This window comes from Plecotus auritus (assembly GCF_963455305.1).
Source record: "Plecotus auritus genome assembly, chromosome: 2".
Taxonomy (NCBI): Eukaryota; Metazoa; Chordata; class Mammalia; order Chiroptera; family Vespertilionidae; genus Plecotus; species Plecotus auritus.
In genome coordinates this window covers 24,444,843-24,471,256 of record NC_137771.1, presented here as the reverse complement: position 1 = coordinate 24,471,256, position 26,414 = coordinate 24,444,843, and the positions used below count along the sequence as shown (strand labels likewise).

The following is a 26,414-nucleotide window of genomic DNA, read 5'->3' as shown; positions in this document are numbered from 1 at the left end:
GTGGGCCTCTCCATGGGGGAACTCACAGCATGGCAGCGGCTTCCATCAGGCCAGCAAGCAGAGTGCAAGCAAGATGATAGTTCAGTCTCACTAACCTAATTCCAAGCGACATCCCATAACTATGGGGTGGGGTGGGGGTGGGGTTCAAAGTAAGTCTGTCCATCCAGCACCCATGTAGGGGTAGGGGATTACACAAGGAGATGAGTCCCCCGATGGAGATCACTGGAGCCATATAGAAACTTCCTGCCAAGGAGAATCTGAGCAGGAAAAGCAGCACAGTAGAAAGGACCTGAAGGATAAAAGAAGCTAGATGGTGGAAGAGTCTGGATATCGGAAATTATCTAGAAAATAAGAAATGTCTGGGGAGTCGGAAGAGCTGGAAATTGGGGATGTATTTAAGGGTAATAGGAGCTCGTGGTGGGGGACAGGCATTGGGGCTGCAGGAGAAGCTGAGGTGGAGGAATAGCTGGGCGGATGGACTAGCTGGAGAACACAGAAGGTCTGGAGGCAAGAGCTGCAGAAGAAACTATGGTGGTGGAGTAGCTGAGAGCAGGAAGAGCTGAAAATAGAACAGGCCCAGGAGGAGCTGGGAGCGGCCAGCTTGGAGCTCTGGTGGGACCATTTAAGCTCCAAGCATCTGAGCTCTTCCAGACCTTTGGCTTTGGGGGAAGATAAACTTGCAAGTGAGGAGGGGCTGCTTGTCTGTGAAGGTGCCCCCAGACCCTGTGCCCAGGAGCTATCACTGGTACTTGACAGAATCTGGGCTCAGGTGGAACTCCAAGTGGGTTCCCCCCTGCTACTTCGGAGGCCTCTCCTCCTCCTGGCAAGCCTGCGTCTCCAGGAGCCACTGTCAGAGGGGATAGTCCTTATGGAGCTAGGGAACACCCCACCTCTACCCACCCCCACTGCCCCGACTCCTGGCAGTTTCTTCCCCATCTCCTGCCCATCCCCAGCCCTGCGCCAGCCTGTTTGAGCACACCCATGCCATCACGCACACCAGAGCTGGGCCGGGTGCCAGTCAGACAGGCTGACATCACAGACAGGCGCAGCCAGACTTGGAAACTGCCGGGTACAATGGGGCCCGCAGAGCCACCTGCTTCCCTGGGATCAGTGGGGGCAGGGCCGATCCCTGATCAGAGCCGGCAGCTGGCCGGCACTAAGTTCCCAAGAAGTCTCATTAAGTTCATGTACCCAGTCTGCCCAGTCTCCTCAGCAGCAGGGGACATTCGGTGTCAGCCCCCTCTCCTGGCCCCAGTGCCCTCTGACTCTCCCCAGCCAGGCAGCGCAAGCACAGCAGCCCGCCCACCAGGCCTGGTCCTAGGGATGCTGGTTCTATCCATGCAGCACCATCTAGCCCAAGACGCTCAGGGGACAAGGGGGTAGGGAGCCTGCAGACACCTGCTCTGAGGGCTCCCACTCCGCCCCCCATTCTGCCGTTCTCGCCCTGCTTCTCTCTCACTGTAATGAAGTGGAACAAACAGAAACCCTCACCTTGGACAAAATCTTCCCCTGAGACACAGCACACAAGAGAGGCCCGCTGTGGTTGAAGTGGGGGTGGGGGCAAAACCTACCAAGCTTTGCCCTCATCGGCATCCACCTCTCCCTCTGCCCTCACAGTAGTTTCTATGAGGCCATGCAAGTCAGTGGTTAGGAGCATGGACCCTGAAGCCAGCAGGTCTGGGTTTCAAGCCTGGCTTCACCACTTAGTATCTGAGTGACCTTAGGAAAGTTACTTAGTCATGCCTCAGTTTCCCCATCTGTAAAATGGGGCTAACATACCTGCCTCCTATGATTGCTGTGAAGACTCAATGAATAAATGCAGTGACGCCCTTAGAACAGGGCCTGCACATGTAATCATTCAGTAAATATTAGAGAAAGAAAATTAATTTTTTAAAAGTCAGTGTGGAAACCACTTGTGCCATGGTAAAGAGCCAAGGGTTTCCAGATAGGGGGGCCTGCGTCTGGTTCCCGGCAGTGAGTTTGGGAAGTGCCTCCCAGGGCCTCGGTGTCCACATCTGAGCAATGGGTGGCACTCCCTCACTCTGAGGGCTGTAGACAGAGTTCCATGCCCTGAGCCCTGCTAGGCAAGGTCCCCGGTGTGCTCAGTAACTGTGTGCATCACCCCTCCCTGCGGCCCAGAAATCCAAGATCTCCACCTTCGAGAAGATGTGGGCCTTCATGAGCAGCAAGCCCTCGGCGCTGGTGAAGAACAACGAGGAGGGCATCCAGAGGACGCTGACCGCCGACTACGCGCTGCTCATGGAGTCCACCACCATCGAGTACGTCACCCAGAGGAACTGCAACCTCACCCAGATCGGGGGCCTCATCGACTCCAAGGGCTACGGGATCGGCACGCCCATGGGTGAGCGAGGGGCTGCATGTGGGGACCAGGGGACAGGACTGGGCGAGGCCCTCACATCCACTCCCACACAGTCTCCTGCTCCCACTCCCAGCTCCTCCCGCTGAGCCTAGCAAGGTGGCATTTCCTTAGCCCAGAGATGCAGGGGTGGAGCCGTGTACCTTGCGAGTCAGCCCTGGCCTAAGCAGAGAACTGGGGCCAAGAGGTGGGGGCAGTTCAGAAGTCATGCCTTCTCTTCCTGGCCTCACCCCTGTTGAGGCAGCCCAGACACAGTGATTCATAAGCAAGACTCCCCGCCCCAGGTGAGGACGCTTCCTCCCACCCAGGTGCCATATAAAAAGAGAGACTTCTGGCAATTGGGTGCCCCTTTCATGAGCTGACCAAGAGGGCTAGTGATGGTGGCTGACGCCGACCAGGGGCGCAACAGGTGGACCGAGCGCCGCTGACACGTGTCTCCGCTTCCCACCTCAGGCTCCCCGTACCGGGACAAGATCACCATCGCCATCCTGCAGCTGCAGGAGGAGGACAAGCTGCACATCATGAAGGAGAAGTGGTGGCGGGGCAGCGGGTGTCCCGAGGAGGAGAACAAAGAGGCCAGTGCCCTGGGGATCCAGAAGATCGGGGGCATCTTCATCGTCCTGGCCGCCGGGCTGGTTCTGTCCGTGCTGGTGGCCGTGGGCGAGTTTGTGTACAAACTCCGCAAAACAGCAGAGCGAGAGCAGGTGAGCCCCAAGCACTGGCACCTGTACCAGAAAGGGAGGGAGACAGGGAGGGAGACGGAAGAACGGGGCTTATGCTGGAGTCACACCTCCTGCGCGCCAGGCCCAAGGTAGTGTCTGACCCCATCCTCATCATAGCCCACCCTCATCATAGCATCCCATCCAGCTGGAAGCCCGGCCAGGCCCACCTCCGCTCCAACTCTGAGCAAACCTCCCATCACTGTTGTTCATGCCAGGCCAAGCCCCGTCATCTCCAGCCGGACCACGCCACAGCCTCCAGCCTGGCCTTCCCGCCTCCACACTTCCTCCCTGCCACCCACTCTCCATCCACAGCCAGCGCCGTTTAAAACTTGATTCAAACCAGGCCATTCCCCTGCATATAAACCTCCAGGGTAATTATGGGAGCTGGGTGATGGTTACACGGGGGCTCATTATCCTGTCCTCTCTCCTTCTGCATGTATTTGGAAATTTCCATAATCAAAAGTTTAAAAAGGAAAAGGGTTAAGAGAGAGGTTCGGCCCAAGCGTTCTGATGGGAGAACCTAGACTCAACCTGTCTGATTAATTCAAGCGCGGCTCTGGGTCCCGGGAGCAAATTAGAATCACAGAAAGAGAGTTTTTTAAGTGCTAATGCCCTGGCCTCGCTCTCGAAGACTCCGTTTTAATTGGTCTGTGGTAGCGCCTGGCATTGGCGTCTTAAGAAAGTGTACAGCGTGATTTCAGTGAGCACCTGAGCGGGGAAGGCCGCTGTGCTAGGGGAAGCGCCGCTCACCACGAAGCTCAAAGCGATTCGGGGCCAGTGTGGAAAGAGATGGTCGTTAAGTCGTGCGTACAGGGGACCATTAAAAACAGGCAGCTTTCACAGCTGTCCAAAATGAGATGGCATCCTCTGTAACCAGTAAGCCTGAGTCAGCAGTGCACCCCATAGAAGTGGCCAAGGATATGTGTGGTTATCTTTACAAAAATGTCCATTGAAGTTTTAATTATTTTGTGAAGAAAAGAAAGGAAGGAAGGAAGGAAGGAAGGAAGGAAGGAAGGAAGGAAGAAAGAAAGAAAGAAAGAAAGAAAGAAAGAAAGAAAGAAAGAAAAAGAAAGAAAGAAACAGGAAAAAAACCAAATGTCCAATAATCAGGAATGGCTGAAAAAATTACATTTAAAAAAAACAAACTCTTTAGGAATTTTCATTATAATTGGAATGAGCTCCAAATTCCACCGAAAAGCCTCCAGGATCTAGCCCTGGCCCACCCCTCTGACTTCCTCCCGCCCACCCACCCCTCTTCTCTGCTGCACATACATCGGCCTCCTTTTGAGTCCTTAATGCGCCAGACATGTTTCAGCCATGGGCCTTTGCACATGCTGTCCTAGCACCTGAAATGACTTCCCCGCAGAGTGCCATATTCTCGGCATCTGCTCATTCGGTTTCAGCTCAAATGTCACCTCTCAAGGAGCCTTCCCACCTGTCGCCACTCCCAAACCCTCTCTGTCCCATTCCACTGCTTTATTCTTAACAATAGTTATCACTGAAATTATTTGCTTACATGTTTGTTATCTGTTTCTCGTCCATCATTAGACCATAAGCTCCCCGAGGACTGGGACCTTACCTGTCATTTTCCCTGCTGTATGCCTAACACCTAGAATAGTGCCTGGCACATAGTAGGGGCTCAATAACTATTTTCAGAATAAAGAGAGGGAGGTGAGGCTGATGTCCTCTGTTTCATGGGGGAACAAGAGGAAGCTTGGAGAGGTCCCACAGCTGGTAAGAGGCAGAGCCAGAATTCAAAGCCAGGTCCCGTTCCCCTGCACCACACAGCCTTGTACAGCTGTCTGGTACTGATTCCCTGGCATCATGGGGCATCAGGGGTCCCCACCGCCTTCCAGTCAAGCTGCAGGACAACCTCTGCCATCATACACATGCAGGCAATGCTGCACTTTTGCTGTTGCTTTCGGTACTCACAGGGACCTAGGCCAGAGGAGGCCACTGCCACTCAACTGCCCTGCAGGAGCCTAGCTCCCCTTAGTTGAAGCCCTCCACACATTCAAGTCTTTCTTAAATCCTGACTCTGAGCCAGGACTAGTGCGGGGGCTTGGCTCATGTTGGGGGGCGGGGGGGCGTGGACGGGGCAAAGGCGACGGGGCAGAGCTGACTGGTTCCTGCTCTCAGAACCTAGTGAGGAAAAGTTAGACATGCCAACTCCTCAAACTTAATGTATATGCCAGTCAGAGCCTCAGTGTGCTGATCTGTAAAATGGGGATAAGATAATACTACCTGTCCTACTATATTTTTTTCCTACTTTTTTAAAATATATTTTTATTGATTTCAGAGAGGAAGGGAAAGGGAGAGAAAGATAGAAACATCAATGATGAGAGAGAAGCATTGATGGGCTGCCTCCTGCACGCCCCCAGGGGGGATCGAGCCCACAACCCAGGCATATGCCCTTGACTGGAATCAAACCTGGGACCCTTCAGTCCGCAGGCCAACGCTCTGTCCACTGAGCCACACCGGGTAGGGCTTAATCTTCAAACAGGAACATGATGCTCTGTAGGCTGCTGCATACACTGGTCATCTTGCAGGGGGGCAGAGGGTGAGTGGGATGAAGGGGTGACAGAGACCTAGTGGCCTTAGCACAGACCCGGGAGGAAGGGCAGGAGTTGGCTGGAATTGCAGGGCCAGGCCTCACCCATCTGCTCTTTCTGCCTCACTCCCACCGCAGCGTTCCTTCTGCAGCACCGTGGCCGACGAGATCCGTTTCGCCCTCACCTGCCAAGGTCGGGTCAAGCACAAGCCGCCTCCCCCCATGATGGTCAAGACCGACGCCGTCATCAACATGCACACATTCAATGACCGCCGGCTTCCGGGCAAGGACAGCATGACCTGCAGCACATCACTGGCCCCCGTGTTCCCCTGAGCACTGGTAGGGTGGGGACCGCAGGCCGGAGGGCAGGATCGAGGAAAGCAAAGGAGGCTGGAAGGAACATCCCTGTCCCCACACTGGGCTTGGGGGCCGGAGCTGCTGCCTGCCTATGAGGCCAGGAGCCCTCTGCCCTCACCTACTGGGAAACCAGCAGGCCCCCAGGCCAGCTGCTTGAGCTTCATCTCCTCTTGTTTCTTCTGTGGGTTTCTAAAGCTGCCAGCCGAGACAGCCAAGGCCAAAGGAAGCACACGCCTCTCTCAGGCCACGCTCACCTGCGCCTCCACCTTCCTCTACAGTCAGAAGTTTCTGCCATGGCCCTGCAGGGGCCAGAGAAAATAGGCAACAGCTCTTTTATTGCCACTCCTTCCCCATCAGCCCAGGTCTCCTGGGGCTTGACTATGAGACCAGAGACACATACCCTGGACATGGCAGGGGTGTTCTCATTTGGCTGATAGTGGGACAGTGGGACAGTGGGAGCTAAAGACAGAGGACGGCCATCCACATGCCTGGGCAGAGGGAATACCTCATCCCCCAGGGGCTGCTCACATGCTTCTGAATTCCTAGATTTGGCACCAACCATGGTAGCCCCTGTTTGGGCAAAGTTGAAGGCAGAGAGCCCCATAGGGGAAAAGAGGAAAAGAGGAGTTTGGGGTCTGGAAGAGGCTGCCATTTTGAATTCTACAGTCAATGTCCAATGGCCACACTTCTTTAGGAGAGTGGGGGAAGAGTCGAAGCAAACTCTTCTCCACTTTCTGGCCAGAGGAGAGATGACCCCCTGAAACTCTCAAAAAGGACACCCAGAGACTCAGCCAATATTTGAGACCCAGAGGAACAGTGGGTTCCATGGAAATCCCATAGGCCTTCATGTCATGGGATCTTATTTTGCTGGTTACCAAGCTGTTTTTTAGACCCTGATGGCATGAGGGAACTTGGGCTGTTTGCCGTCCACTCATCAGCAGCTCCCCATTGCTGGCCGGTTGGCCTTAAGATCCTTCGTCATCCTGGGAAGAGTAGCCTAGATCAAAGTGAAAGTCAAGTCACCCTTCCTCACAAGAGGGGTCCAGGTCCCATGCACAGGCTAACTTTGGGGTAGATGGGAAAACTAGAAGGGCCCTAAGAACTCCCGGCCTCCTGGTCTTGCCAAATCTAAAGATAACCCCCAAAAATAAAGTTTTGGGGGGCATGATATCATGGCTGGTAGAGGCCCCAAAGGTGGGAAGATAGAAGCTGCCTCCTGGAGAATTAACCAAAGACCCCAAACAAAGACACAAGGTCATCCTGGAGCCTGGTCTCTTGTCCAGAGCAGCTGGACCTTGTAGGGCTTGGGAATTCGGCAGAGAAGTAGTAGCAGGTTGCCAGTGAGGGGTAGACCAGATGGTCTGTAGGGTCCAGCCAGCTGTGATGGATGTTCTAGAGGTCTGTGATTTCAAGCGTCTGGAGAAAGAATGAGACATGGAAGGTTTAGGAGCAAAGTGTCCTTAAAGAGAACATGATAGGGCCAGTAGGGCTCCCCACTGCCAAGGGCAGAGGGCAGTCTTCCAGCAGGGGACAAGGACTGAATCTGGACAGGGACCCAGAGGCACCAGCCACCCCCTCCCACGTCTCTCCTGTTTCTGCTTGAGGAGCCTGGTTAGGGAAGAGCTACATTTAGGTCTCAAGGACCTTCTCGGCTGGGGGGGAGGGTAATCTCTAACTCCCCCCTGGGGCTTCCAAAGCAGGAGAGCACAGTGGGCTCATGTGACAAGTACTGCCCCTCCTACAAATCAGAGCTGCTCCAACAGGCTGTGTGCATGGGAGGTAGGAGAAGAGGCCGGACATGCAGTGTAGCTGACACATGTAACAATAGGAAAAGCCATGCTGTCGTGAGCTCCTGGTGCAAGAGTGTGTGGTGCATATATGTGTATCTGTGTCTTTGTATGTCTGAGTTTGGGGGGCTGGGAGAAAAGGACAGATTTGGACATATACAGAGTCCAGGGCATGCAATAATAGGGAATCCTTTGGGTTCTGGTGTGTGTGTGTGTGTGTGTGTGTGTGTGTGTGTGTGCGCGCGCGCGCGTGTGTGCACACACGTGTCATGTGTGTGAATTGAGAATGAAGGAAACAACTCTGGACAAGCAGCAGAGCTCCATACATGTAAAAACAGGAGAAGCCATGTCACAATGAGCTGCATGTGTGTGTGTGTGTGCGTGTGCATTTGTGCACCAATGGCAGAAGGTAGAGGACAGAATAAAACCTGCAGCATTGCCAAATATGTTTTAAAGGAGAAGCCATGTCATCAAGGGATCCACATGTGAGCATGTGTGCATAAGTGTGTGTGGGCTCATGTGTGCAGCAGAGAGTGGGAGAGAGGACAGAACCAGACAGACATGCAGCAAGGTTCATGCATGTCATGTGTGAGAAGCCATGAGGAACTGGAGTTTGTGAGTGTGTGTTTGTATGCTCCCATATGTGTTCAAGCACACACATGTTACAGCTCACTGCAGGAGCAGAAATGGACAATCAGGAAGGCAGAGAACCAGGGTCTGTTGGCACTTCTGTCATGGGGAGAGATCTTTTGTCACAAGATTTGCAAGACTGCCTAGGCATAGGCACAAGTCGGGGCAAAGCGCTTCAGGAGCTTGTGGCTGGTGACTCCTTTGCTCTAGGCAGAGTGCCCTGTTTGAAGGGGAAAATGACATATTTTTGCAATTTCCAGGTAACAGGATTCTAATGAAAGTATTTGCCCATTTGCTCTCACCAACCACGGATACTAACCACTGTCTTTCTTCATCCAGTATAATTTCTTAGCACACGCCCACATCTGTGCTCATATCACACACACGTGTGTGTGCTTCTGTGTATAACACTCAAGGGACATGTCACGTTTTTCTGAGGCTCTGCACATAGACAGACTGTGATGAGAGAAAGAAAAGGAAGGGCATGGGTAGAAAGACTTTTCATCAAATGAGTGAAGAAGGGTGGATAGCAGAGGTCAGATTCAGTGAGGGAAGTCCCCCAAGAAACTGAAATGGTTTGGGGGCTCCAAAACAGAAACAGGGTGACATGCTGTGTGACCTCCCTCCACCTTCCAGCTGATGTCCATGTGCGGCTCATGTTCGACTTCCGGCCGATGTCCTGTGTTCGTCTTCAAGACCAGCCCAGGGTTCGAAGTGCAGTGGAAACCACTTCAGCCCAAGTGTGAGCTGTGTCTCTCGAGGACTCCAGGGTCCACTACATCTGGAGGGGTGGGGTGGGAGAAAGTGTTCCAGCAAGGGGGGTCCTGTGTAATTCAAGTTTAGGCCCGCCTGCCAGCGGGGGTGGACTGAGCCATGGCGGGTGCACGTGGGCGCATGTACAGAGGCACTGGGTTGGGGGGCTGGAGAGATGGGGAGTGTAAATGCTGACTTAGATGGGGCAGAAGGTGGGACTTGCCTGAGCAGATTCTAGACTGTCCCTGTCTGGCCCCACATGCTGGCCCTAAACAGAAGAGTGCCCCACCTTCCACCCCTATCTCCCACCTCACATGCCAGTGCCTCCTCTCAACCTGCTTGAAGTGGCCAAACGAAGGGCAGCAGTGAGGGGACACACACAATAAGCCCTCCTTATCTCTCCCCCTGACCTGTCACTGGTCTCTGCTGGGACACAGCTCAGACCCCCCATCACAGCCTAGACTCCACCTGGCTCGTGCTGGCTCTCTCCTGGGCCCAGGAAGGGGTCTCTAGCACTATTAGGTAAAGACTCCAAATGGCTAGAAGTCACTCCCCCTCTCTAAGCTCTCAGAGGGTGAAAGTCAGACCAGGACAGTCAGAAGGTGCCCCTGCCTTCTTTTCCAGGGGGTGCTATGTGTGGGTCTGCAGCTGCTTCTCATCACTCAATATGAAGCAGATCCCTCCCAGAGCCACCCCAGCTATACGCACAAACATCTGGAAACAGGCCAGACTCTGGCCCACATCTGGAATGGTCCTGTGTGGAACACCATCTGGGAAGGGCCTAGCTCTGGTCAAACAGCTGTATGGACTTAACATCTGGGATTGGCCCAGCCCCCTAGACAGATGCAGAAAATGAGCCCCATCTTGTAGACAGGTCCCTGGAATGGGCCCAGCCGCTTGGCATGGTGGAAGGGTCCTGTCCTCTGTCCCCATGCCATTTTTAATCAAGCCTTCATCCCAGTCCTGCTTTTGCCCTGGAGTTACAATTTCAGAGCTGAGGCCATATGTGAAGTCACAAAACTGTTTTTGGTAGAAGGTGAATGTTCTGTACAATATATATATGAATGTAAAAAGACATATATATATATATATGTATATATATATGCTGTATATATATATATATGCTGTGTATATATATATATATATGCTGTGTATATATATATGCTGTATATATATATATATGCACAGTGTATATATGACCTGTAGCCCATGTGTATATGCACCCCTCCCTGCACGTCTGCACACAGAGTGTACATAACCCAGCCAGTATGGGTGGGGACCAGGTGAGAGATGGGGGCTACAGCAGCAAAGTCTGGGACAGAGGCACCCTGGGCCAGGGATGCAGAGAGCCTGGTGGGGGGGTGGCAAGCCCTGCATTCACCAGAACTGCAGACCCTGAGGAAGAGGGGGAACCCTGGAGGCTGGCGGATGGACCCTTGCACAGCAGGTGCCCCCTTGGGAGGGGTGGGTGGGGAGGAGCCTCGTCTCCATCTGAGAGTGTCAGAAGCAGAACAGCAGGGCCTGTGACGTGGGAGCGATGTGATGCCAATACTGGGCTCCCGAGACCTGCTCTAATGCCTGTCTGCACAATTGGCAGGCAGATGTCAGGTTCCACCTGGAACATCCTCAAAAGGCCTCTGCCGCCGATTCTCACCCACACACCGGGCACAGCTCGTGGCTAGGGAAAACACTTTTTAAAGAGAATAGCCCGAGGACATTGCCAGCATGCCAGTATGATGCCCCGATGCCCTCGTTATTGACCTGCCCCTGTTCCCTGCTTTCTAGGACAGACCTCAAGTCACCCCGCAGTGTGTCTCTACTTTACAAATCAAAGCTCTGAGGCCTCAGGTGCAAGGAAGCAGTGATGCCAGTTAGGAGTTTGTCCCACCTCAGATGACCTCCCAGCTCCATTTGACCCAGAGGCCAGCCTTCAGAGAGAGACTGGGGAGCTGGAGATGTGAGCAGGACAGTGACATGGGCACAAAATGAGAAACCAACAAGGCACTTCCTGTCCCATCAGGGCCCACGCCATCTGTCTGCCTTCTCTCCCCTGCAGCACCACCCCCAGCAGGGCAGTTGGCAGACAGCCCCCGGAAGAACCTGCAGACCTCCACCCTTGCCCCTCCCACATCCGTCTGTTCTTTGCAATTCTGATCCCTTAGCTAGTGGTCCTGCCCTGTCACGGCCAGAGCATCTCTGGAGCATGCAGGCGAGAGAAATCTGGAGTGGGCTTCCGCGTGGCCAGCAGCCTGCCCTCTGCTTCGGCCCCGTGGGGCAGGCTGGTCTGCACTTAACTCTGTGTCTGCCCAGGGGTCCTGGACAGAGCACATCTGAACCCAGCCCCCTGAGAAGGGTCCTGTCACTGTGCTCCAAACCCCCACCCCATCTCTGCCTGGCTGGGCCTCCCGTGTTGGGGACTTGGGTTCCCGGCCCCTGGGCTGAGCCCCCAGCCAGCACCATGCGAGACCCCTGGCCCATCCCAGCACCCAGACCGGAGTGCCTGGACGCCCCCGCTCCCACACAACATGGTTCCCACACACTGGTCTCTGGGCCATTCAGGGGATGCCCTTTGTGGACATGCAGAATTTCTATGAATATAGTTTTTTGTAAACATTTTGTAACAATTTGGGTTTCATAGTAACTGTGTTACTTGCCAATCATTCTAGGCTGATGTAAATAAATTTCCAAACAAATCCGATTATTTTCCTTTTTAAGACACTGTGATATATCCAAGTGCACAGTTTGCTGTATGAAGTAATATGGTTTTAAATTTTAAATAAAGAACTGTTTCTAGAAAACGGGGTCCCCTTGAGGTGTGTTTCTGCTTCTCTTCCCTCCCTAGAACCAGAGGGTGCTGAGCAGTGCAGTTGTGCCCTCTTCGCCCAGGGCTGACTGTGCCCCGGGCCGGAAACCCTGGTGAGGAGCAGGTGGGGGTGGCTCCAGCCCAGACTCCTGGCTCCCAGTCAGATCTGGGGGGTGTCGTGTCTGTCCTTGACATTGTCTGACCTCTGACTTCCCTTCTCATGGGCAGGTCCCTCCCCACCTCATCTCCAGCCACATAGCTTCCTGGGGAGTCGCCATGTCCTTCTGTGACCCTGTCCCCATGGGGAGGCTGGGTGGGCCTCTGTCTGAGCTTGGCTCATCAGAGGTCCTGCCTGAGCTTTGTCAAACTGAAAACGAAAAAGCTCTAAGTCAACTACCCCTGGGAGATGGAAACTATACATACAAAAAAGGTATAGGGCGGGGCATTTTTTTAAAATATATTTTTATTGATTTCACAGAAGAAGGGAGAGGGAGAGAGAGATAGAAACATCCATGATGAGAGAGAATCATTGATTGGCTGCCTCCTGCACACCCCACCCTGGGGATCGAGCCCACAACCTGAGCATGTATCCTAACCAGGAATCGAACCGAGACCTCCTGGTTCATATAGGTCGACACTCTACCACTGAGCCATGCCGGCTGGGCCAGGGCAGGGCGTTTTAAGCAGGATGGGATGGAACATGGATGCTTACAAAATCAATGAAGAGATGAAGACACAGGCCAAGCTGGGCCTCCAGTGGCCACAGAGCGGCACAGAACTGACCCACGCAGCGGCCCCCTCTGAGACTGGTACTAGAACCACGAGGTGAAAACCCAGCCAGAGCTGCAGTCCAGGGCTCCGAAAGCCTGGCTCAGGGGCCTGCTGCCACCACTGCCCCAGCACAGCTGCTTCTCATCGCCGGGAAGCTGGCGATGGATGTGACGCTCCGTGACAGAAACAGACCAAAGGGGGCAGGGAGATCGCTTCTGCCTTCCAAACTGGAGCAGACAGATTCAATTGGTAAGACTAATTTGCATCCAGAACCCCCCACGCTCCCCTATGACATCATCGCTAAATCGTGGCTAAATTGAGCATTTCCTATGTGACAAGTGCTATGCTAAGTTTTCGACACATTTTATATCCTTTCACTGTTGTCTCAGACCTTGATTCCACATGACCTTTCAGTCCAAATGCACCACTTCCAATTGCCCGTCAAGTGACTATGATTAGAGCGTGGGTCAGTCGGTCACCTGGGGTTCAATCAGCTGTGACCAGAGCGAGTGAAGAGCCACATAATAAATCATGGTACCCGGGTTCTTTGCTTTAGGAGGGGTGAGAAAACCAGAAAGTTCCATAGAAAGATATGTGGGCTGGGAAGATTTTCTAAACTGTGCACCCTCCTTTCCCATCAGCCGACAAGCCCAGGCCTCAGAAATCCCTGCACAATGGAGAGGAGTTCAGGACCCAGCGTCTACCGTGTCTGGAAACTCTGGTCCAGCCTGGAGCCACAACCCAGAGAGAGGCTTTGGGTCCAAGCCAGGTCAGAGGCAGGGAGAGGTCCTGGGTTGAAAGTACCTGTCAGCCATTGAGAGGCAGAGGTAAGGTCCTTTCCGTAGGAGTGAACACAGTAGGGTTCCAGTAGACTCCAAGACCAGCCCACAGGAGTGGGGTAATATGGACAAGAGAAAAGGAAGAGACCCAGTAGGAATGAGGTTCACAGTGGGGGTGAAGAAACAGAACAGCCACTCATCCATCTATCTATCCTTCTGTCCACCCATCCTTTCATCCACCCATTCATGCCATCCATCCATCAAATCACCCACCTGTTTACCTATGTATGTCTTCCCATCCACCTACTGATTCATCAACCAGTTCATCTCTTTATCCATCTACCTGTCTACCCACCCTCAATCCACCCATCCATCCATCCTTTCACAGAGTTAAACAAATATTTTGTGTATGAGTCCCAGCTCTGCCACCTACTAGATGTATAACTTTGAAAAGCAACTTCCCATCCGAGGTTCAATTTCCTCATCTATGAAATGCATGATCCTAAACCCCCTTGATCACCTCCTGTAGAGTGGTTGTGTGGGTTAAACGAGAAAAAGGCATGTTAAGTACTTAGCACAGGGCTGGGTGTATCATAAGGCAACAATAAGTGATAGTAATTTTTATTAAGAAAAAGGAGAATGAGGAGAAGGAGAATTAGGACCTCCTATATGCCGAGCCCTCTGGGAACAGAGTAGTGAGCAATGAAGCAAGACTCCTCCCCCAGGGCTCGGAGCCTGGCCCAGAAGCCCATCTGTGACACTCTGGCTCAGCCAGACCTCTCAGGATATTGGGGTAGCCCTGAATGTCTCCGGATTGGACAGAGAAAGGAAGAAACTTCCTTGCCCGCCCCCACCAGCCTCTCTGAGAAGCCCCTGACTCTACCTCTCAGAGCCCATCTCCACCTGGGTGGCCCTCACAGACACTGAGCTCTCTCTTTCTCCTCAAGAAAGAAACTGGAACCCACATTACCAGGCACTTAGTATCTAACTGAGCACTCTATACCTGTTTCCCAGGGATTAAACACTGCTCCTCTGAAGCAGGCACTGTTACATCGCGTTTTACAGTGAAGGAAGCAGAAGATCAGAGAAGGAAATGGACTTGCCCATTTTGACTGCCAAGGGAGCTCATGTGAGAAGGAGGGAGAAAGCTTCCCATGAAAGCATATGCTAAGTGTGAAGCATCAGGCTTACTATTCGTGAGGGTCCCTCTGCACTTGTCTGTCAGTTTCCCCTTCTCCCGCCTCCATCCCCCAGGTCCATCGGCAGTGAGCCAGGAGCAGGAGCAGGTCAGGGGCCCGGAATTCTGGGATGCGGGTCCCCATGCTGAGAATCAGGCAGGGCCAGGGCACACGCTCCCCTGGGGCCTTGATGGCACTTCCTTGGAAACAGAAGCTGAGTGTTTAAGAAGCATCTGTCATTATGGAAACAGAGTTGCCAGACCATTTTTTTCCTTTACTATTTTTACTGCGATTTCATTATCTTATGCAAATGAGGCCACAGAAGAAGTCTTTCTGCCGGGTGGCCCATGCTGGGACCAGCCCCATCCAGGGATTTATTGCTGCCTCGGCCTCCAGACAGCTCAGGGATGAGGAGGCCGCGTGGAGAGGGTTTCTGGAGCAGCCACCCAGCCCTGGAACACGCTGCTTCCTGCCAGACAAGCCCCAGATCCTTCCTGTGTCCCAAGAGAGCCCTGTTCCCTTATTTCCAAAGATCTAAGTATCAGCTCAGCCTGGCTCAGGCTCTGTCCCCAATTCCTCAGTAGTTGGGGCCCCTTGAAGACTGAGTTGCCAGTACCCAGAGGATAGAGGAGGAAAGACGGGACGCAACAGGGCTTCACCTCCCAGGGGACCTCTGGGAACAGCAGGTAATCTGCTGCTCCGTTTCCCATTCCAGGGGAGAGACCTGGGAGACCTACACACTAATCTTCGGGTCAGGCTGGTCCCAGGTTTCCAATCCTCGGTGCTTCTGGCAGGCCGCAGGCAGCGAGGTCAGCGCTGGGGCCGGACAAAGCTTCAGGGAGAGCAATGCAGGCGGTGGCGGGAGGAAGTTGGGCATTTTGTGCAGAAGTGATAGGGTAGGAGATCTATGCAAGACACAGCACCTGCTGCGACTCCATGTTAGCGATGAACAGCCAGAGGCTTAGAGAGACCGGTAACTTGCCCAAACTCCAGTGAGTAAGCCGAAGGGCAGAACTCACTGTCTCCTGGCCCTCTGCCCCTCCTCACAACGCAGGCTCCCCGGCCTCCTGACCATGCCTCCCCCACGCTCCTTCCTGCAGCTCTGGCCTCGCCGAGAGCCCCCACAGACCCTGCCTGTTCCACGCATCTCCCAGGCCATTTCCTCCCGGTGTGACCTGTGCTGGTGAGGCACACGCTCCCCCCTGGGAGTCCAGCAGCTTCCAGATGTGGAGAGCTTTTCCTCCAGGAGGTTGCTGCCTCTGTCCCTCTGGCCTAAATCCTCTACTTTGAGTTTGCAGTGAGGATCAGCTTCCCTTCCTCCTCCCCAATTCTGCCTCAAGGCGCTGAGACTTCTCTAAACCCTGATAGAGTACCCTCTGGTCCAAGCATTGCATAAGAGCCTCTGCCCTGCACGCGGAGGTCCTTCTCGGGGAAGTCTGACTCAGCCCCACATGCCCAAGGGCCGGGCAGGGGGGAGACAGAAGATGTGGGAAACCACATGTTTCCCAGCCCCACTTACCTATGGGGGAGGATGAAGTCACAAGAGTCGCCATAACCCAAATGTCAACTCAATTCTGTATCCTCTGCATATCCCTAGCCTCCAGCCCCCTGCAAAGTCCAAGGGACAGACCCCCTCTGCACCCAGAATGGCCCTCTCATCTGATAATCAGAGGCTTGAGAGCTCTTAGTGCTCAGTTCTTTCTTTTCATGGAGAAATTGTCATTAATAATAATAATGATAACAAGAATATGATGATGATGATGATGATGATGATATCCTCCAGCTAGATGAGTGACAATGCCAGGCCTGACACTGTGCTTAGCACTTTGTATACCTCATCTCACAGAATTCTCACCATAACCCTATGAGCTCAGGAAGATCATCCCCAATTTACAGATGTGGAAACTGAGGTTAAGAAAAGTAAAATAACTCTCCCCCAATCACCTGGGAAGCATCAGAATGAGCCCCCCAGGATGGGACTTCTGTTCCGCAGATTTGATAAATGAGTGAATGAGTAAATGAATGAGTGAATCAGAAAACAGTCAATAATCAATGCTGTTTCCATACACTGGGGAATTTCTAGGCTTGTAGAAAAAAACAAACCCAAACTTGATTGGGCCAAAACTGAGAATTACTAATTACAGTCGCTTGCAGGAACAACCTACCATTTATGCCTAATTGTAGTGCAGTCCAATAACAATTATGCACATCAATAAATGTGTCAGATTAACGTGGTTGTAAGTTTTACTTGATTGCAACACTTAACCCTGTTGTGGCTGCTCAGACTTGGGAGGCTACGGCCATTCCACCCAGTTCCCATGGTTTTCCCGGAAACAGGGAGGGCAGTGGGCAGTGGGAGGGAAGTGGGAGAGAAAGAAGGGTCTCTCTCCCCACGGCAGCGCGTCTGCCCTGGCAAGCTTGGAGAAAGCAGTTTGGCAGGGGGTCTTTGCAGGGCTTGCAACGTCACAAGCCTCCCTTCTTTTCCTCGGTGCCAAAGGCAGCTTCCTAATTAGAACATCCATAACCCTCAGCATCTGCTCCAAGAGAATTCAGCTGCTCTAAGATGGAGAAGTCCATTAACTTTATTGCACAAAACGTCGGACGTGCTTTTAGACAGAGGATCCCTGCCAAGTGAGATAAACTGCAGGGACCTGCCAGAGGGACAGACCGGAACTTCCTGCAGTCCCCAGCTGGGTCCTCGGGACTCCCTCCTCTCCCTGCCTGATGCCCTGGGTGGTACTCTGTCATCCTGGGAGGCAGGAGCTGGGGAAATGGTGAATTTCAAATACAGGTGTAGCCTGAGCACCCTGGCCATGTCATGCAAGCCCGCAGCCTGCTGAATGTCAGCACCAGACAGGCACCATCTGACTCCCAGAATGCATCGGGATTCCCACCCACAGTTGGGGAAACTCGTTCCTACATCAGCAGGAGTTGGATGAGCTGGTGTCACCAGAAGCAGTGGAGCAAGGTGGCAAAGAACGGGCTTTGGAATCAGTTATTTCTGGGACTGAGTCTCATGCTTTGCCACTTAGGAGTTGCTGTGTGACCTTGCAAGAGTGACTTAACGTCCTGGGCTATCCTATAAACAGGCTGAGTCACACCTCCTCTAGGCAGGTTAAATGAGATGATACCGGAAATGAGATGATGCCGGAATCTTGGTGCAGTCCCTGACACAGCTGGGGCTCTGTAAATGAGAGCACCCTTTCCAAGTCTCCAGCGTGGAAATGGAGAGGAGGCAAAACCCACATAGTGTACAAGGGAGAGTAAACAACAGTTTGGAGTCAGAGAACCCTGGGTTCTAACCCCAGCTCTATTGCTTACCTTGGTCTCCTGGGCCCTCAGTTTTCTCATCTGTAAAATGGGGTTGATGGTCCCTGTCCTCAGAAGAATCAAGAAGACAGGAAAGGCTTTGAGGCCACTAAAGGGATGTTCTAATGTGCAGCATTATTGCTCCGGCTACTTTGGTTGTCAACCTAATGCCTAGTGCTCCCTGGGACATGCCAGGCCCAAGGTTGGCCACTGGCTGGGCCCTCCTCAGTTCCCCAGCCTCACCTCTGCCTCTGCACACTCTAGACCACAGCCCTCCCACCTCATCCGGAGCAGCTACCGACCTCCCAGCCTTCACGAATATCTCAAGTGGGCCTCCTGGGCGGCCTTCTCAGACTCAGATTCTTCTTAATATGAATAATTAGCAGAAAGAGTTTGAGGGGGAGGCAGCAGCCACAGAAATCGACCCCAGTGATTTCCGAGCCTCAGGGAGAGCCCAGTTTCGCTCCAGTCCTGGTGCTGTAAATTCCCATCAAGCTAAGAAAATATAGTGCAATTTAGAAACACTGATACGGCAATAAAACACAGATCTCCAGCAAATGGAATTCGGCAACATCTAAAAATGGAGCCATACATTACTCCGCTTGCTAACTGCCTCCGGGGACGTGATGCTGGGAGAAGTGGGGGAGTTTTATGTTCAAGTTGATCTTTCTTTTCTAGATGAAGGCAGGGCCACCCACGGCTGGGCCCCAGGTGGCCCTCTGGGATAGGCCTCCTTCGTGGGGCCAGAGAAGGGCCCCAGGAGAGCTCCCCAGCCAGAGAGGAACTCTGGCCTGGGCTCTGTTACCCAGGGGCTGTTACTGATGGGAGCATTTCCAAAAGAGTGGTAAAGGAGGGAGGGAAAGAGAGAAAAAGTTGCTAGGTGCCATTTAGTCCTCAGAAGTGACCTTCAAGAGAAATGTGATTGTCCTTATTTTATCAGATGAAGAAACTGACAATCAGAACTAAAGAGACTTGTTCAAGGTCACTCAGGGCAAGTGTAAAAGCTGGTGTGAACCCAAGTCTGTCTGCCTCTTTCTATTCCACCTGCTGTCTTATCCCCAGCTCAGAAATCAGCCCTTTACAAAAGCTAAAATTGAGCCAAATACCCACTGCACATTGCCATCTGAGAGTGTATACAGGACCGCAATCCACAAGTGGAGTTTATCACTCAGCTTACCGGGGACGTTAGCCCCACACTATAACTCAAGAAGCAGGAATAGGCACACCCCCAAGCAGATGGTCAGGGAGACCAGGGTCCTTTGGGAAGGGTTGACGAGTAGAAGGCAAAGCCATAGCTCCCAGTTAACCCCCCAGTAAACCCAACACACCTCTACTTCTCCCAGTAGAGGCCAAGGGGGTTCCCTCTGATCTCTCTGGCCTGGGGCATACCCTCTTCCCTCCCATCAGCACACTGTCCCCTCTAATCAGACCAGCCTCCTCACTGAATACATTCCATCACACACACACACACACACCTCATTCCAACCACTACTTTTGCCTAGTAGTTGCTCCCCAGACTGTAAACTCCATGGCAACAGAAGCTGATGTGCTTGTGGCCCTTGCTGACTTCACTCAGGAACTCCACTAATGCTTAGGACACTCTGGAGGCAGCTTTCGGATACTCCCCTGGATCCTACCTGGTGCCTGGAGCCCAATAAGGGCAGAAAAACTAAGTTGGCCTCACTGGAATTTGTATGTTAAGAATCCCAGCTCAGGAACCAGACAGACCTGGACTTGAATTCCAGCTCTGCACCTACTAACTGTGCGATAACTTGTGGAGTGACTTAATTCCTCTAAGCCTCCGTTTCCTCATCTGTAAAATGCAGTTAATTAAAGGTCCTACCTGGAAGGGAGCTGCAAGGATTTGGTAAGATGATACATGTAAAGTACTCACCATAATACTTAGCACATCATAGGTGAGCCATGAACTGTAATTACATTAGTCAGGATAGGCTAGGATGTGCTGCAATAACAAATAGTCTCAAAGTCTTGGTGGCTTAGCATACAATGTTTATTTCTCACACACATTTATTTCTCTGTGGGTCTGGCAGCTATCTGGGATGGCTATCTTCCATTGTGAAAATTGGTGATCTAGGCCAGCGGTCGCCAACCTTTCGGACCTCATGGACCACCAGTGGTCTGCAGACCACCAGTTGGCGACCACTGATCTAGACTATTTCAATCATGTGGCTCCACCATCGTTACACAAGGCTTCTCCATAATTCATCGACAAAGCAATAAATGATCTAAAGAATCATATAAGTGCTCTTTATGGCCTAAAAGTGCCACACATTCCTGCCACTCACGTTTCATAGACTAAAACTAGACATATGACTCTGCCTAACGGCAAGCAAGGGTAGGAGTGTGTCTCCCATGTACCTAGGATGGAGAAAGGAACTGATATTGCTGAGCACAGCAACATTTTCCACCACCCTGAAGTCCTTTGCCCTGTTCTGCACTCATATAGTTTGTTTTCCTAGACCCAGAGCCAGCTCACACTCTGCCTAAGATTTTCATAGTCTCTCCTTCATTTCTGCCATGAGTCCTGCAAGCTACCCTGCTGCCCCTGCAGCTGAAGCCCCGCCCTGGCCCCGGAGCTTGTTCTTGCAGAGGATGGGCTATTTGCAGCTCTCCCAACCCGCTCCTCTGGCCCCTTTCCACCGACTGAAGAGCCCTGGTCAATTTGTTGACAGCACAGAATTCAGGCCTCCAGCATCTGATTACAATTGTGCCTCTGACTGTCAGGGATAAATGTCTGTTGTCTTTAGGAAGGTCTATGTTGATGGATGTGTCAGCCAAGACAGTGGTGGCAAACCAGATCCCTCCCCAGTGAGATGTCTGTCATTTGTGGACAACTCAGATAGTTCCAGCTCCTGGCAGAACTCAGGCTCCTACAGCTAGTGGAGGTAGGACCAGGGGCAGATATGGGGTGTAGGAAAAGCCGGGAACCAGAAACTAGAAATGAGTGACCTCTGTGGGTGAGGATGGCGTGTGAAGTGGAGCCAGCGACCCAGAGGGGAAACTATTTAAGGTAGAAGATGCTAAGCAGTTGGGCTGCGGGAGACAATGAGGTCCCCCAAAGTGGAATTCAGAAAACCTAACAAACACAGGGACCAGAACACAGTGCCAGATGGTCTTTGGAAATGAGATTTGAATCCTGGTTCTACCACACAACAGCTGTGTGTTCTTGGGTTAATTGCTCAACCTCTCTGAGCCTCCTCATAAACCCATGCTCAGAAGCCCTGCCTGTGAGCTTCTTGTGAAAGTGCCGTGAGATGGATATGAAATGTTCAGCACAGAGCTTGGCCAGCAGCAAGGCCTCAATCAGGGGTAAGTGGAAGCCTGAGAGGGAGACAGATGCCCATTCTGGAGATGCTGGGCCACTATGGTAATCAAAGTAGGTTCTCCGCCCAGGTCACCTTCTCCTGGATGATGCACTCATCCTTCTTCCTCTGTGAGTGCTGGCTGGTAATAGCTCCCACCGTCCCCTTTTCAGCTACTCCCTCATCCATGAGGTTATATTTCCCATCTCCCAGCACCTGGGGCAGTTCATAGCCAATGCCAATGACCTCCAACATGGTCCTTAAGATGGGACCAACACCGAAGCGTTCTCTGTGCTCCAGAGCTGAGCAGTGGACCAGCCTGAAGCTAACTCCTGCTGAGACCATGGCCTTGCCCCTGCCTTAGGCTGCTTCTCCAATTCCCTTCCACAAAGAGCATTCGAGTCCCCAGCTCAGGTTCTGCTTCTAGATAATCTGATCGAGACACACACCAAGCAGGAGTCCAAGAAACAAGATCTAAGGTCCTAGGGTGGCCTGGGGTTGCCCATGACCTAGGGCTGGTCCAGGTTGAGTGGCCACATGGGCCTCATTCCCAGACCATGAGCTCTATATCCTCAGGAGAACGTTGATCCCTTGCCTGGGGAGCCTGGCCCAGAGCTGGGTGGGTCAGACATTTGGTATGAACCTCAGAGATACGGGAAAAAGAAACTCACAAACCTCCCTATTTCTGTATTTATTGCTCCATTCATTGATGCCTTATCCCCGTGTACTTAAACAGGATTTGAGAAGCTTAAAATTAAATGCACTTGAAAGGGAATGGTTGTAAAAGCAAAACATCACAAAGACTGAGTCAAAGGAGCAAAATGTTTTTATTTCCTTGGAGGTTAACTGGGATAATGAGGGCAGAGCTTCTTACTTAGATCATCAGGAAAGCAGGTTGTTGGAGACAAGGCCCCTGAGGAGTCAACAGATCCCTCCGTTCCCTGCAAAGTTCCTTCCAGAGTGCTAGGCCCCTCTCAGATGTTCTCCCCATCTAACCCCAGAACTACGGGTCCTGCTTGTAGACAGAGGAGGAGAAGGATCCAGACCCTGTCCCGGCATTTTGCAGGACCCAAGGAAAGTCCCCTTGCTGTCCAGGCATTCTGTGCTCCTCTGAAAAATGTCAGGGTTGAGACTGAAGATCTCAGGGTCTCTCCAGCTCTCACGTTCAAGAACTCTCTCTAAAAACACCAGTGGCCAGCAGCCCCCGGGGCCTCTGGCAGGTGGTGTGTGAATCTGGCATTCCCAGACCTGGGGTGAGAGGTACAGGCACCAGGAGATGCTGAGGGCCCAGCAGTGAGTCAGGAACTGCTGGACAAGGGCTAGGGGAGTGGAAATAGGCTCCAGCTAAACCGGAGATGAAGAAAGCCCAGGAGATGGGGATCCAGACAGGAGAATGGAGGGGCCACGTGCCATCTCAGAAGCGGGCTGGACCAGCTAAAGAGCCGGGCTGCACTGGGTAAGTTTGGCCTGAGCTGGGCAAGCAGAGAAATAGAGGACCCTGTTGGGGGCGCCTACCATGGGCAGAAGAGGACATGGGGCCCTGGCCGGGGGCTCCAGGGTTCCAGCCTCTTCTTGGTCACTTAGCAGGAAGCAGGCACCATGCTAAGCATTCTCCCACTCAGTCCTCCCAGCCCTTTGAGGTGGATCCCATCACTACCTCCGTCCTAGAGGTGAGGCAAGGATTAAGATGCTGGCTCAAGGTCACTCAGCTGGTATGAGTCAGAGTTGGGTTGTGACCCTGGTTACTTCTGACTCCAAGCTCTGCATCCTGCCTCCCTCAGCCTGACTCTGGTTCCCAGGCCTAGGAGCACCCAAAAGGAGCTGGGCCCTGCTTTGTCATCTCCCCCAGTTTAGATGCCACATCTGCATTCTCACTTGCCATTGGGAGCTAAGCGCTGAGGGCCCAGTGGGGGAAGGTAAGGCCCTGGATCAGGCCTGGGATGGGGAAGAATTGGTATCCACAGATGTCAGCCTGTCAGCAGGAGCCGCTGATCTACCCCACCTGGAGCTCTCTGCCCTAAGCATTTGCATCTCCAGGAACAGCGAGTCTGCCTCTGAGTCCCTCTAGTGCCCTGCTGGCGCAGGGGAGACAGAAGCTGCATCTGCCACTTTAAAAGCATTTCTGAGAAGTGCAGAGGCGGAGGAGTGTGCAGAACTGTCTGGGTGCGGGGATTAGTGGGCTGGCTCGCATCACTCTGCAGGCAGCCCGCTCCGGGCACTCAGAGACAAACAGCATTTCACAAGGAGCATCATCCAGGCGCACAGCAGCCCTTGAACCTAAGCCCAGAGCAGCCATGGGAGACAGTGGATGTTCTCTGGGAAAGGCACCTTCCAGGCCAGGCAAGCAGGGTCCCTGAGGAACCCGAGGCACCAGGGCCCCACCCAGGCTGGGGCCTGACATTGGGGGCCACCCCCCTGACCCTCTGGCTCTCTGAGAGGCCCAGAAAAATTCTAGTGACCAAGGTGGCAGGCCATGCAATTGGTAATGTCTTATCCCCTCTCAACAGAGGGAAACTGAGGTTCAAGTGAGAGAAAGCAATTACCAGTGAAGTTAAGAACATGAGGCACTGGCCTACTCTGGTTGGTTCAAATCCTAGGTCTATCACCTTCTGGCTATGTGTCCTTGGGCTAGTCCTTTGACCTCTCTGAATCTCACTGTTCTCACCTATAATATGGGAGAAATACTAGTACTTCTCCCAGAGGTCACTTGGGAATCAGGTGAGAAATATAACTGATGTGTCAGACCCATAAATCCTGATATGCAATAGCTTTGGTTATTAGATTATTCAGGTCAATTCAGTTCAATATTTATTGACTACTTGGTTGAATTCATTAAAGTATATATAGTCATAATAAGCCAATTCTCTTCTCCTGGTTAATGATAATGCCAAATGTTTCCCTCTTGGGCAACTTGCTCTAGTGTTATATGGATGCAGCTACTAGACTACAAAACCCTAGGAGGGCAGGGCCACCCCAAAGTCACTGCCCCCCGACCCCACCTTCACTCCATCCTCAGACTAAGAGCCATTCACACATAGGGCTCTGCCCCTGCTGGACTCCCTTCCCTCATTCTTTTCCTACCTAATTTCTCCTACCACATTGAAGTCTAGAATCCAAGGCAGCTTAAAACAACACATATATCACCCGGCCAGTGTGGCTCAGTGGTTGAGCATCAACCTGTGAACCAGGAGGTCATGGTTCGATTCCTGGTCAGGGCACAGGCTTGATCCCCAGTGGGGGTGGGCAGGAGGATTCTCTCTCATCATTGATGTTCCTCTCTCTTCCTCCCTGATATCAATAAAAAACAATACATATATATTTTTAAAAACAGTACATATATTAAGTGAACATTGAGATAAGCAGAAATGAGGGCAGAAAAGTTCAGAGCATGGAGTCAGGATAAAAAATACAAACCATAAATTACTAGAAGGAATTTGGCTCCAGGCCACAGCAAAGGGACATGGGATCTGTCACTGGGGATCCACGGGATAAAAGTAAAGGTTGCCTCCATGTTCTTGGCCCAGAGACCACAGAGCCATTTGAATGCCCTCAACGACAGCCTAAAGCACTCCGCCTTAAAAGCCCTGCCCAGGCCTGCAGCCTGACGCCTCAGCAGACAGAGGGAAGGGACCCAGACCCTGGGCCCCATCGAGGGGCCTGAGCCTGCAGGGACAGCCTCCCTCCCTGGCCTTCCAGCTGGGACCAGGCAACTGGGCCAGTGCCTCTCATCCAGGGCAGTCGCTGCCCTGCCCCCGTGGACCTACTGAGAGTCTGAGCGGGGAGAGGGAAAGGAAGGCACATTTACTGACCTACTGTGTGCCAGGAACTTGTGCCACCCCTTTAAACTCCCAACAACACTTTTCCACGTGGGTCTTTGCTGCCCTCTCTGCCTAGGAATGTTCTTCCTCCCATTTACCATTAAACAATTCCTCACATCCCTCGGGTTCAGCCTGCATACTGTTTCCTCCTTAGAGGTTCCCCCTGACCCTCTGCTTCATGCTCCCCATCACTCTCTCCCATAAACCATTTTCTGTCCCTTCATAGCACGCGTCACAGTGTATGATGCTTTATAAGGGGTTGTTAACTATGCATGTCTGCCTTCTCTTTTGTGCTCTGTTCTTTTGTGTGTCTGCAGCATTTATGGCAGTGCCTGGCACCTAGTAGGGGCTCAGGGAATACTGGTTGAAGGAGTCAAGGACAGAGGATGAGATCATTTCTGCTTGTCTGATATATCTCGGAGAAATTAGGTAACTTACTCAGGGTCACACAGCAAGGAGGAGCTGGAGCCAGGATTTGAGTCCAGACTGCCTGGCTCCAAAGTCCACTGTCTTCTGTAGCATCAGCTGCCCTGAGGGGAGCAGACCCCAGCCAGGGATGTGCAGGCAGGGTCAGAGGAGGAGGTGGCCTGGTGCAGTCCCTGGCGATCTCCGCAGCTCCCGGCAGGAGGAGGGAAGAGCTGTTTGGCTTTGAATCAGTCCTGCCACAGGAAGGAAGGGACTCCCTTGCACTGCAAGGGACATTTCCTGCCACCTGTTACTCATAAATTCTAGGAACAGCTATTGAGCACAGAACACTGAGATCGGTGGCAAGGACCCAACAGTGAGCAGGACAGAGGTTGCCCTGCCTCTGGGGACTTTGGGACCCAGCAGGACGCTCCCAGACCTGCTCCCAGTGCCATGCAGCAGCAGCGATGGTTAATTTTTCGAGACTTTTCAAGCTGGCTGTTAAACAGTCACCATCGCCCAAGCTGGTTTTGGCTCAGTACATAGAGTGTCGGCCTGTGGACTGAAGGCTCCTGGGTTCATTTCTGGTCAAGGGCATGTAACTAGATTGCAGGCTCAATTCCTGGCCTGGTCAGGGCGCCTGTGGGAGGCAACCAATGGATGTGTCTCTCTCATATTGATGTTTCTTGTCTCTCCCCTTCCTTTCCACTCTCTCTAAAAAAAAAAAAACAAAAAAAAATCAGTGGATGAGGATTTTTAAAAATAAATAAATAAACACACAATCATAATTAAAAATTAAAATATGTAAACTCACAACTAAATAAACTATATTATAAATAAAAGTAATAGAT

General features: G+C 52.4%; 1 protein-coding gene across 3 annotated transcripts in view; it reads left to right on the top strand.

The window, feature by feature from the left end:
• Positions 1-11,965, top strand: part of GRIK3 (glutamate ionotropic receptor kainate type subunit 3) — a 206,839-nt gene extending 194,874 nt beyond the window's left edge. For 2 of the 3 annotated variants that reach the window (XM_080654206.1, XM_080654207.1), the window contains exons 14-16: positions 2,140-2,362; positions 2,831-3,081; positions 5,789-11,965. In XM_080654206.1, the coding sequence (XP_080510332.1) occupies positions 2,140-2,362; positions 2,831-3,081; positions 5,789-5,983 (669 nt within the window). In that variant the 3' untranslated portion in view covers positions 5,984-11,965. The remainder of the gene's footprint in view (positions 1-2,139; positions 2,363-2,830; positions 3,082-5,788) is intronic. The other variant, XR_013959835.1, reaches the window with a different exon arrangement.
• Positions 11,966-26,414: the final 14,449 nt, after the last annotated feature.